At 37.1% G+C, this 13,551-nt stretch overlaps 1 protein-coding gene across 4 annotated transcripts in view; it reads right to left on the bottom strand.

Moving 5' to 3' along the window:
• LOC112049069 (protein split ends) overlaps positions 1–13,551 on the bottom strand; it is a 90,530-nt gene that overhangs the window by 8,108 nt on the left and 68,871 nt on the right. For all 4 annotated transcript variants that reach the window (XM_052887475.1, XM_052887473.1, XM_052887472.1 and 1 more), the window contains 5 exons: positions 12,604–12,726; positions 11,701–11,839; positions 1,561–11,093; positions 923–1,041; positions 147–229 (listed from right to left, as the gene is read on the bottom strand). In XM_052887475.1, the coding sequence (XP_052743435.1) occupies positions 147–229; positions 923–1,041; positions 1,561–11,093; positions 11,701–11,839; positions 12,604–12,726 (9,997 nt within the window). The remainder of the gene's footprint in view (positions 1–146; positions 230–922; positions 1,042–1,560; positions 11,094–11,700; positions 11,840–12,603; positions 12,727–13,551) is intronic.

Consider the following 13,551-nt stretch of genomic DNA (forward strand, 5'->3'; position numbering starts at 1 on the left):
TGATTGTGCATCCACTTTTTAATAGGAGATCGATGATTACGCTACACGAAAATTTTAAGGCTACTGTTTAGTACTACTAATACTAAGTATAAAGTACTATCATACTGGTCACGATCATGCAGGGTGCATTACTGTATCACACTCACCAAAGCGATCGGTCCTTGGGGGCTGCCCGCCGGTACGCTGGTGCGACTCAAGCGTACTTCGTCGGTAACTGGAGTTCTTGAGGCTGAATACCATAATACAATTATTAATAATAGTTATTTATAACACATTTAACCTAATGTATCTCATTACGCACATGTGCCGTAATGTAATATAAAACCTTTGTCATCCGTCTAAAAATGAACGGTACTTTTTTAAATCAGAGAGTATATATTTTTAAAAGAGTTTTACGTCAAAAAAGGGCTCAACATTTAACTTTGTGAGATAAAATATAATAAAAAGACATTTAATTCTTTAATTTTAATAATTTTGACAATAAATGTCACCCCTGGAAAACAGGCAAAGATGCAAATTCGTTTTCAGAAAGTGTGTTTCCTCGCAAATGTGTTATAGAACGTCGTATGACATGCGTGCGCTTTGATAATTACAGCCTCTGCTTCCGTACTATAGCTCTAGCCAAGGCTTGCAATATCGCCTCTGCTGTAATTTTCAACTTACCGCACTTATATCATAATGTACTATTATACCACTGTCATGTAATGAGTGCCATTGTAGCACGATTGATTTTTGTGCAAAGAGGCAAAGTGGAATTGTAAATAGGCAGCACTAGTGCTACAATGGCTAATTGCGTGCAGTGGCATACAATACTTTTTCTACTACCATGATAAAATAAATAAAACGATTAAGAAAACTTGGTAAATAATATGGATTACATTAGTATGTATCGATTCGTTGTATGATAAAGTACAGCACATACCAGAGTTTATAGGGAGAGGACCCAAGGCAGCCACCGGCGGCTTGGAGAGCGGTGGATGGTGAGCGCCGCGAGGCAGGCTGGCAGGCCCCGCGTATGCGCCGTGGTCTCCCTCGCCACCCCTGTATTCAGATTAAATACATAATTTATACTTTCAACTACGTATATTAACTATGACTAAATAATATAAGAATGTGCTGGAATGGCGACCCCGCACTAGAAAACGCAGTGTAGGTCGATCGTCCACCACGTGGACTGACGACATCAAGCCAGTCACAGAGATTCGTTGGATGCAGTCTGTTCAGGATCGTGATACCTGGAAGTCCCTAAAAGGCCTATGTTCTTCAGCAGACATGCAACGTCTATTATGATGATGATGAAATAAAACCACAAACTTTAAATTAACTAATTAAATAATTTGGACAGGAAATAGATACTATACTACAATATTTATTATCTTGGGCTACGCAACAGAAGCAGAATGATGTCAAAATCTGAGAATGCTCAGATGTTTATTTGTTTGATCTGAGTGACGTTTTAGTTTGGAGTCATCAGTTTTTTGGGGAGAATAACATATTAAATCAGTTATTCACTGTTCCTGATGACAATACTTTTATTCAATAACCCGGACAGATACGAACCTGACGACAACGGGCGGATCGTAGAGTGTGAGGAATCGGTCCGCGTGGTGCTGTGCGGACGGCGGGCGGTGCGGGAGCGCGGGCGACTGCACGCGCGCGTCCGTGGCCTCGGTGGCGCCGACCGGCATCATGTTAGCAGGCACGTTGTCCACGAGCCGGCGCACGTAGCCCGCGTCGCCGGCCTCGCCCGCCGTCAGAGGCGAAGTCTCAGCGGCAGGGGGCGGCGCTCGCTCTGCTTCGCACGGACGTTCAGTTGGCAGAGGTCGATCTGGAACGCTCGGCGAGGACACCACCACCCTGCTCACGTTAGCGGCCGGTTCGAACACCCCCGTGAGTTTGACGATTTCTGATATCATTTTCTTGGGTGGCTTCATTATAGGAGTGGGATTGCTCGGAGGAGCGGTGATGACGGGCGGAGCGACTGCGGTCGTCTTGATGATAGTTTCGGTTTCGCTCTTCGGTGGAACTACAGATTCTGCTAACTTAGGGAGCTTCGGCTCCTTAACTGCATCCTCACGTTTGAAATTATCGTCACTGCTGTCTATCGATGCGTCCGATAGGCTTCTGTCCCTCGTTCTCTTGACGCCCCTGGGAGATTTACGAATGTCACCCGAAGTGTTATTCTTCTCGGTGTTCGTCTTAAAGCCAGCCTGTCTTGTTGATCTCTTTTTGTTTGTTTCTTTGTTATTTCTTGCTTGGGTTGCTGAGCCCTTTATCACTTCGTCAATAACGTCGTCGAATGTGCTACGTTGGATATCTTTTTCTTGTAAGCGTCTAGATTTTCGTGTATTCGCTGAGGGCGATACGAACACTTCCATCTTTTCTTCCTTCTGTTTTTCTGTGTTTTTTATCTGTTCTTTAGGCGTTATACTTAGAGTTGATGTTGCAATGGCGTTCGAGTGACCAGAAAGTGGACTTTTAATGGTCAGAATTAAACGGGGTCTTACTTCCGTTTTATTAGGTGATGTTACAGTTTCGTCCCCTGAATCTTCATGGAAATCATAAACATCTCCAGGCATGTTATTTAAATTATTAGTTACCGAATTTTTTATTTTTTTATCTACTTTTGCTCTGCTGCCTCTACCTCGCTTTGAAGATCCCCTTTGAGGTTTGGCTATTTGACGAGTTTGAACTCTGTCTTGATTCTTTTCTGTTTTCTTACCACGTCCACTGCGACCGCCCCTCTTACTAGTAGTTTTTCCAACCACAGTTTCTTCGATTACGTTACATTCTTGAAATTTTTCACTCTGAGACTGAATTCCTTTTGGAAGATCTGTACTACAAGCATCTTCTTTAATGGCTTCTTTAGCTCCAATAAATAAATCAATTTGTGGATTCGTCTCTGATGAAATTCCTTCTGAGGTATTCTTAGTTTTAGAACCATTTACTTTATGGATTTCTTCCTTTTTCTCATCTGGGATGTCATTACATAAAGAATCGACTTTCTTAATAACAGATTCTATGTTCACGTCTTTAGCAGACCAAAAATCACCTTCATCTAAGTTTTTTATTTCATTACCTTTATTTGGACTTGAGAGTAGGCTAAAAAATTTGTTGTTACTTTCATCATCTTTCGTGGCTAAGATAATATCATTATTTTCAGAAGTTTTACTGTCGTCAATGTTGTCCTTTGTATCATGAGAGTTCACATCAGAACTTTGTTGTCGTTTTGTTTCTAGATTACTACTATTAGAAATATTTTCTACCAAATTTGTAGATTTCACCTCTACGATTGCTGATGTTGTAATTTCGGTATCATTAATTTTCAGTATTGCATCGTCCGCTGTACTATTGTACTGTTTTTTAGTAGTAAGTTCTTTATTGCTATGACTTTCCTCGACCTTAGTGTTTTCATCTGTACTTTTTCTCCGATCGTAAGCAGGAGTAATCAATGTTAAATTTTTTCCAACGTTAACTTCCAATTTCTTTTCAGGGTCATTAGTTACTTTTATTTCATTTGTATTATCTTTCAATAGCTCTTCAAAATCGGTTTCACATTTAACATTATCTGGCGTTGACACAGGGACTGGTTTCTGAATATCTAATTCTTTCTTTTCAATATTTATATCATTATGCTGTGGCTGACAATGATTGGAAAAAGGAACAGATGGATGAGTATCATGTTCACTCTCACTTCTCGGATGTAATCGTATGGTAGCTTTTGGAGTGGTAGATGTGTTAAGCAACAATGGAGTCATGACTACATTTGCAAGGCTCGTTGTCGTCACTACAACAGTATTTGCAGATTCAGATTTGCCAAGGGACTGTGTGGGTCTTACAGTAGCCATGGATAACACAGAGGGTGTACTTTTATTAGTATCTAGTTGGATGACGTTTGTAATGGGATTCGTTGCAAGCAGTCTCTGTGAATTGATTGTATGAATCACATTTGACCCATTTCCTCTATTAACAGCCTCTTGAAGACTGCATACGACTGATTTAGTGCTACCTTGAATAATGGAAGATGGAGCGTGAGTAGCGACATGTATAATTGGTGGTAACAAACTTTGTTCAGTCTTATTAATGGAAACATCCCTCTTTTCTGGCAGTTGAGTCTTGCTGTTTAGTAAAACTTTATTGGAAAGCTGCAAAGTAGAATTAATGTTCCCGACGTGAATAGGATTCTGCACGGAAATAAGTCGATTTTGTGCTATTATAGTAGAATTTGTACTTTGATGTAATCTTGTAGGTGATAAAATTATTTTTGTATTCTCATTTATATTTTCAGGTTTTCTGGTATCCGATATTATCTTCGGTTGATGAATTAACTGTGTATTATTACCTAAACTTGATTTAGTCTGCTGAATTATATTATTAACATTTAATTGTTTGGAAATAGGTGTGAGAACTGGAGTTACAGGCAATCTATTGAAATGTAGTGGAGAGCCTTGTGTTTGAACTAAAACTGAGTTAGGTCTATTAGGAGATACCATAGCTCTGGCACCAGGTGATATGTGCATAGTCTGAATAGGGCTTAACGGCGGCTGCTGCATCCGAACTACAGTTACTTGACCTGGAGACCTTTGCTGTAACGTATTTGATGAAGCAATTCCGACAGAATTAATATTTTGCGGCGAACTCCCAAGGATGGTCATATTTGTCAAACGGGGTGACGTCATACCTTCAGTTCGTGGGCTCGTCTTAGGACTTAACAGCATCGGTTCATTACTAATTCTTGGGGAAATTACTATTCCTTGTGGTTTTTGATATATTATATGTGGTTCTGGTATTTTTATTGTAGGCGGTTGCATAGTTGAAACTTGCGGCCTTATTATCTGGTTTATTACTTGGTAAGGGGTACCAACTCTTGTAGGATTTATTATAGGCCTTATGGAACTACCTATTTGTACGCCTTGGGTATGCGGCCCTTTTATCTGAACTATATTTGCTGTTATATGAGTAGGCTTGGTTTCATTGTGTTCTTTGTTGGTCATAGAACTCACGGGTATGTTTGTTTGAGGTTCAATTAGTTTACTATTTGATAAAGTCCAAGATCGAATTGGAGATGTTATGACCGGAGTTGCTGTAGACGTGATTTGGTGAATAATTTCTTGTTTCGTCACCGATGGTTTTACTTCAACTTCATTTACTGTTTTATTAAAATCTTGAGATTCTTTTTGAATAGGCTGAACAATAGTTGATTTAGGTTTTGTAACGATTATGTTTGAAATTTCTGCCTGCGCTAAGCTTACTTTAATATTATTATTGTTAAGTGATTGATTTGTTGCAATTATATTTACTGGCAATTTTTCAATTGCGTCTTGATTGGTTTCTTCATTTTCTTCGGTGTCAGTATCTATGAGTAATAGATCATTATCAGATACAGGTGTATCAGGTTTCATTTCCATTTCACTGGCATTTAAATTTTGAACTGCCTGTCGCATTTCTTCGGCATCTTGTTCAGGAATAATTTCGCTTTCATTTGTAGTGTTTTCAATTGCTATCTGATGCGTATTATTGCTTTCTACTTCTTCATAACAGTTAACAAATGTATTTATTTTCCCGCCAAAACTTTCGCCCAATAATGCGGCAACAGCATCCTCTGTTTCTTCTTGTGAAATGATGGCCCGAGGTTTCTCCTCTGTCTTTTTGTCTACTTTACAAGATTGAGACTCAGCAACTATTTTATCTGTCTGTTTATCCACATTATCATTTTCTACATTAGGAATACTTCGAACAGCATCTTCACTTATCTTAACGTCGGTATCAACTTCTATGTCAATACTTACACTCGTTAAATTACAATTTACTGTATCAAGAGGTGGATCTTTAGGTAGTGGTACTTCACTAATATCTTGCACAATGTTATCAATAGGAGGTGGCATCGGTATGTCGTTAACCTCAATATTTCTCACCATATCGTAATCAATTTCGATTGCATTGTCTATTTCTAACTTGTTAGGAGAATCTTGATCATCCATTTTTCCAACACTGGTCTCCGCTGTTTTTATGGCAAACGGAGGACTATCTGTTATTCTGGGTAGGCTGGGTGATTCGGAGAGTGATTTACCATCATCTGATTTATCTGCTACGTCTGGCTTTTGGGTATCAGTAGGCAATGGAATGTCAAGTAACATTGTTTTCGGCGAAAGTGTAATATTATTATCAAGGTAAGACTCATCAAGCTTTTGTGGCGTAATATTGTTGTCGAAATCAGAGTCCTCAAGTTTTTGTATTTTTTCATGGTGATATCCATGGTGATGTTCTTTACGACTTTGACGATCTTCCCGATTTTTCTTTTTCTTCTTCTTTTTTTCTCGAGAATCTTTTTTATATTTAACACAGTATTTATTGAAGGGACTATTTACATTAATATCTCCATATTTATGTTCTGCATTTAATTTTTGAGTAAAACAATCGGAACTATTTTCGAGTTTTGAGCGATTGTCATCCATATTTGAGGTGTCAGCAAATAAACGAGCTTCAATTGCTTTACTTACCGCATCGACATCTAAACTGTTGTCATCGTCTTTGATGAAATGCCTTTTGTCTTTCCTTCTCTTCTCTTTTTTACGTTTGATATCTTCTTTTATTTTAATATCATCACCATTTAATTTATCGCCTGTAGCATAATGATAGTCCATGTGAGTTGCAATATGACCTGTGTCTCTATCAGACTCATCTGAAAGTGGTCCAAATATGTCTTCCATTTTACCTTCTTTTTTATAATTATTGGACGTCGGATCCATAATCAAATCATATGACTGGCTTGGTGATCTCTTATCTTTCTTATATTTTATTTTGTCATCCCGTGGTTCATCCGTGTCGACACTTTCACGAGTTTTATCTTTTCTTTTTTCTTTCTTATTACTATGACGACGAAATTTGTCGAAATTTTTACGTTTACTCATATCCAGTGTAACTTCAAGACCACTTTCAGTTTTAGTATCTTCATCGGAAAAAGAAAACTTATGTTTGTGTTTTTTCTTGTGTTTTTTACGAATTTCAGACGAATGTATATTTGGTGGAATGGATTCATTTTCAGAAGATATATCATTCGCAAAACTTTTAGCAAACGACATTCTGAATTCGTTTTCAACTTCTAAAATTGATTTCAATCTATTGTCTTCACTGTCACTTTTCCCGAATAAATTCAGCAGAGAAGTTTTCTTTACCTTATCATCGCTAGATTCTTTCAGATGAATATCGGTATCCCTGCATTTTTGAGAAGATTCTGAGTCTGAAAATATTTCTTTTTTAATTTTATTTACAAAATTTAGGCTCTTTGTTATAGTTCTGTTAGTATTATCATCATCAGACGTATCAGACACAATGCGCGATCTAGAATTTTTACGAGACAGTTTATTACGTGAGTCCTCTTCATTACTTACTGCATCAAAATAATCATTTGTTCGAATGGCATCGTACTCAAGACTGGACCCATGGGATTTTTCACGTTTTTTACTATGTGTTACAACTTGATCGTCATCAGTGGAACTACCCATGGAAGCCTTATGAGATTTATGCTGTTCATTTTCTGAATCGCTGTCCTCATCCCAACTAGACCTTTTCTTTTCTTCACGTTTTGCTCTACTTTGCTTTAACTGACTAAATTTAGCTTTTATTTTTTCTTGTCGTTTTTCTTCTTCCTGCTTTTGCATATTTTTGCAGGATCTAGCTTTCACTTTATCGTACATAGAAATATATGTTGGTTCATCATCTATGATGTCAAATATAGAATGTTTCTTCATGGGCTCGTCAGAATCTGAACTATCTGTGCTTGGAACTTGTTTACGATTTCGCCGTTTACAATTATCATTTTTATCGTCCTTACTCTTACGTTCCGTAGACATTCTCTTCTCACGCATACTCTCTTTTTTCTTTTCGTCGTTTTTAAATTTTTTGTCTTGATCTTTCAACTTATTGCATAATTCAGCTTGCTGAAGAGCATCTTGTTGCATTTGTAGTTCTTGTATTTGTTGTAATTGCTGGATACGTTTCTTCTCTTTCATCTCTTTACGCAGAGCTTTTTGTCTTTCGTCTTCTTCACTCGATCTCAATTCTAAAGTAGCTAGAAAATCTAAATTATTGTGTAAAGATTCCGATGACGACTCTGAATTTCCGGATTGTTGACTCCTGCCTAATAGTTCTAGTTTTTCTTCACTGTCGTCCAGTGAGTCTTTTTTGATGGTCTTATTACTTCTTTCTGATAAAGATTCCTTTGTTTCATCGTCTTTTATGTTCAAAAATATTTCATCAGGTGGTTTCACTTGATTTTTCTTATCATCTTTAGTTTTACTTTCAATAATTTTTGCAAAATGGCCCTTATTAAATTTTGTCGTTTTATGACGGTCTAGGCTTCTTGAATCTTTTGAGTCGCGTCGTTCACTTTTGCATTTCTTGGTATATTCTGTTAAACAATCTACACTATCTTGTGATGACTTTCTTCGCTTATGACCGATATTAGATGGTAAGCTGGAGCATGAATTCAACCGCTCTTTACGTTTAGAATCGAGATTAGGTGAGTCTAAGGAATAGTGACGTTGTTTCTCAGGTCCTTCAGATTTAGTTTTAATTGTATTTTCTAAATAGCCGTCTATTTTATTTTTAAAATTGTGTGTTGAATCCCTTTCTTCTTTTATTTCACACTTTACCAATAAAACTTTACTCTCTAATTTAGGAAGATCATTAAATTTTATTGAGTCTTTATCAGTTTCAAGTTTATGTAATATTTCAGCATTACTTCTTACTTTATTCTTAGACTCTTCTTTCATTAATATTTCAGCAGTACTTCTTACTTTATTCTTGGACTCTTCTTTCATTAATATTTCACCAGTACTTCTTACTTTATTCTTAGACTCTTCTTTCATGTCAGTATTTTCATAATCTCTAGATTTGGTTGAATCGTGTGATGTTCTAGATGTACTCGAGTCAGTAGAATCTTTTCGACAAATGTCTCTACTAGATTCATCTCTAGAAGACTTTCGGCTTTTAGAATTATCACTTTTACTGTCTCGTTTTATGTCACTGTCTTTCTTGGATCGATCGTGTTTGTGTTTATCATCTCTTTTCAATCCTTTAACCAAACTTTCCGTTTCGGTATCTCGTTTTTTATCTTTTTCAGATTTATCTTTTTTATGATTTTCATGACGTACAGTTTTTGCATCATCAGTGTGTCTAGACTTATCAGACTCACGATCCTTTTCTATGGATTTTTCAGTTTCTAGGTGTTTTTCTGTTTTGAACTTGTCCAATTTATCTGAATTGGATTTGATAAAATGGTTATCTTCCTTCTTCCGCTCTTTTTCATTTTTTTCATGCTTAAAATGTTTGTTCTGAACCTTTTCCTTTTCTGTGTGATCTTTATCACTTCGATCTTTCGAATGCTTTGTTCTATCGCAATCTTTTCTGTTACTTTCGTCGTGGTTTTTTGGATTACTAACCGTTTTTTCAACAGCATGTAAGACATTGTTTTGTGCCTTAAAATTATCGACAGTCTTTTCACAATTTATATTTTCCTTGCCAAATTTATCATCGTGCAAAAATAATGGACCGTTGACGTCACATTTTTCCTTACAAATTTTTTCATTCAATTTTGAATCTTGATTCTCTTCTATAATCTTCCTAGGTAATTCTGAACAATTTGTGACATTTAAGTGATTCAGGGAGTGTACATTATAAGCTATGATTTCTTTATTGATGTGGTTTTGAAATAGTTTATCAATTTCTTTTTTTTCTCTAAAACCTGATTCAAGCAATTTATTTTCATGGTTAAATTTTGGTTTAACATCTTCTTGAATAATTGTTTGCAATTTTGAATCATAATCTTTTGAAAAGAAAAACATTTCATTTTGAGTTAATTCAAGATTTCCTTCTAGTTCTTGCTTGATCGCTTCTTTAATTTCTTGACTGCATAATTTCATGTTGTCTCGAAAACAATTTCTTTCGAATTTACTTATTATAGAATCACTGGTTTTTAAAACCTTTTGGTCTTCTACTTTTGGACTATTTTCCTTTTTTATCGTAATTGGCTTATCTTCAGCTACTACTCGATCTTTCAAATTGTGCTTTTCGTTTATATCTATTGTATTCTGTTCCATTAATTTTTGATCGGATGTAATATTTTCGGTATTCTTAGGGGATCTGATCTCTTCAAAATTTACGACTAAAGAGTTTCTTCTACTCTTGTTTTCGGACCTTATAATATTTCCCTCTATTTCAAACTGCTCTTTATCAAATAAAGGAGATTGTTTTTTCTCTTGCAGGTCAGCTTGTTTGTCTATTGAAGGTGTTCTCAATGCAATTCTTGTTTCGTTTAAAGTTTCAATGTCAGGAAGCTTCGGTAATCTTTCCAACGGCGAAGGGTACAAGCGATCTGTTTCATCAGGCTCTGGTAGCCGAGTAGGCGTTCCGGGAGCTGCGGTGGAGGTAGAAGGAGTAGCCGGCGCAGTAACCGAACCGGAATGGGCAGGAAAAGGGTATCGTAACACCCGCGGAACTGCAACAGTCAAAGAGCGCGGACTTCCTCCCGGACTTGGAGCGCGAGCACCCTCTAATCGTTCAGAGTCCTCGTCGAAAACGGACCGTTTGGCTAGCAACGAGCGGACTACTTCTGAAGGTTTTACTTCATTTATGTCGAGTTCAAGGAGGCGATGCCTCAGACGGGAGCGATCGGGAGCATCTGCATGCGCTCTAGAGCCACTCCAGCGCTCGTACTTTTCGTCAAGAGAGCGAATGCGTTCTTCAAGTGAAGGTGAATGGGGCGCTGAACCGCCGCTAGAGGATGAGGCGGAAGGTGGACGCGGCGGCGACGCTGGCGCGGCCGGCAGCGAGCGCGGCTGTGCAGGCGCCGCACGTAGCAATTGCACGGCGAATTTAGGTAGAGGCAGGCTCATAGGAAGAGGTGGGCGATCACGCGGCGGTCGACGTGGCTCTGTAGGGGGAGCGTCAGGTTCATCTCTTAATGGAGTGCCGGCACGTGAGGTCCGCGAGCCAGACCCATCGCGCCGCCGGCGGTGCCGCCGCCGCGACACATGACCTCGTGAACCTGACCGCGAGCGTCTTGATCCACCACCAGCACTCCGATGCCGCTCCTATACAATCACAACATATGAATTAATAATTAATAAACACACGTCTTTATGTAGCAAAGAAATCCTGTTTAGTTCTTTGCATCTGTGTTTGTGTTCATTGAACACGAATAAAATAATAATTGGATTATGACTTCCTGACAACTAGCCAATAACTTCTTCTATTTGGCTAAGACGCTAGATAATACATTCATTGTCTGTGTGCACCTCAGACCAATTATTATATAGGACCTGCCTCGCTAGACGTTACTTTTCTGTCAAAGTATGTGATCAACGATCTAATGCGATTATAAACACTGTCTCTATAGAATCGATGTTAAATAGTTGTAATCGTGTTCGTTGGTTAAAGACCTCCTTAAAAATACATTTTTGTGTAATTGAATTGTGTAAAAAACGGGCAAAAAATTCTAGTTTAGTATAAGATATATTATATTATTTATTATTATTATATTATAAGATATATACAAAATTTAAGCTTGTTTTCCTCAGAAAATGACAGACAATTAAGTTCGTGACTATGAGTGCGATACAGGTCCTTCTATAATTGGTCTGAGGTGTGCACTATTAACATACTTAAATAGCTTAAACCATACTAAAATCTTGGACTTACTTTTGAGTGCTTTCTATCTTCTGGACTTGAATCTCTACGGTGTTTGTGTGCACGATGCGGTGACACAACAACCGACTGTAGACGATCTTCATATGTTGCCTCATCTGTCTGGGGACTGGATCCTAGTTCATCATATAACCTGAATATGAAAAAAGTAATATTACTTACTAAATTATTTAACAGTATCTATATCCTAGTGTAATGTTTTTTTACTTGTTTATTCTATAGTACGGGATGTCATTTAATAGGCTTTTAAAACACAATGTGGGTGTGATAACATAATTTTGCAATTAAGGGATCACTTTGTGAGACATTGTTTACATGCTAATTTTTATTAGGGAGTCAAGTTTGCCTCCCTCTTGCCAGCTAAATGGTTGTTTATAGATTGTTGTGAAAAATTCACACAAAGCAATATATGTAATAAAATTTAAAAGAAAACTATCATAGCAAATTGGACCAACCAAATACTATTCGATTCACTATTCACCACTGGTGTCATACAACTGCAGAACCATGCGTGTGGCTTTAATAGCAGTAATAGTACAACATCTTTATGCTACATAGCACAAAATGTATTAAGTGAAAATTGTTAAATTTATTTATTTATTCTTAATTCTTGTAATTGACACCATAACAAAAACAATTTGAAACAGTTAAATACAGTTTCAATAAAAAAATAATAGAAAAATAAGACGACTTAAGGTTACAATTGTGTGTGTGTGTGTGTTTCGTGCGTGTGAGCATATGAGTGTGTGTGAATGTGTGTCTGGGTGAATCAGTTATGAGAGGATGTTTGATGCATGTCCATTTGAATATGGTTGTGCATTGGGTTCAGATTAATGTCCGTTTTAGCAGTACGTACTAGCACTCAATAATATAGAAACTGAAGTTAAATTAGCTCACCTGTATCTTCTATCAGCAGCATAATCGGCAGGATCATAATGGTCATGGGAATTGTATCGAGGTGTACGCGAAGAACTCCGACCGAAGCTTGGTGCCCGTGATCTCGACGCGCCAGTTTCATACCTACAATAAATCCGAAATGGAGTTTGTGTTGCTTTCAATGATCAACAGCTTTTGTAAAGGTAGACTTATTTTGTTGACTTGTATAGGCTAGTTGACACTTTTTTTTTTAATTGTTTTAAATATGTAGTTCATTATTTTCTACTAGACAAAAAAATTTTTTTTTATATTTTTTTGAGACGTGATTACATGAAAATATTGGTTTTTAAACATCAAGTCATTGAATATTCTGTTTTGAATATTGTATGAGATGTGTGTACTGTCTGTATAAAAATTACACGTTCTGCATGGCAAATCAAATTTATAGTTGTGTGTCATGTAAGGATACAGAATGTATTTAATGGTGTTAAATATTTTTGATGTGTGAGTTTACCTCATCCCCCACAAAAACTGACAGACAATTTTGTTGTTATGAATTTGAGTGTGATTCTATTCTGACTGACCAATTCAGCCTGATGACTGCAACTTATCTTCAACTTGAGTTTGATCCATTAATTATTATGGGTCAACCTATATAATTACCTATCTTATACAGGATGTACCGTAAATATTACGACATACAATACAATAATCAAGGTGATATCTGACACCAAGGCCTACTAAAATATCCCAATATATGTTAGAAATTTCACGGTTTTTAAGTTATATTGATTTTTCCTTCTTGACCTTCAGTGCAATTTAGTCATACTTGTGCTGAAAAATTACTTAAAAGTTGATTTTATAGCCTAACCCTCAGACCAGGACCTCAGGACCTGCCACGCTATATGTTACTCCTCTGTCAAAGGTATATGTTCACGATCAAACGTGTTTATAAAAACTGTTTCTATA

Source organism: Bicyclus anynana, chromosome 19 (genome assembly GCF_947172395.1).
Source record: "Bicyclus anynana chromosome 19, ilBicAnyn1.1, whole genome shotgun sequence".
In the NCBI taxonomy this organism is placed as follows: domain Eukaryota; kingdom Metazoa; phylum Arthropoda; class Insecta; order Lepidoptera; family Nymphalidae; genus Bicyclus; species Bicyclus anynana.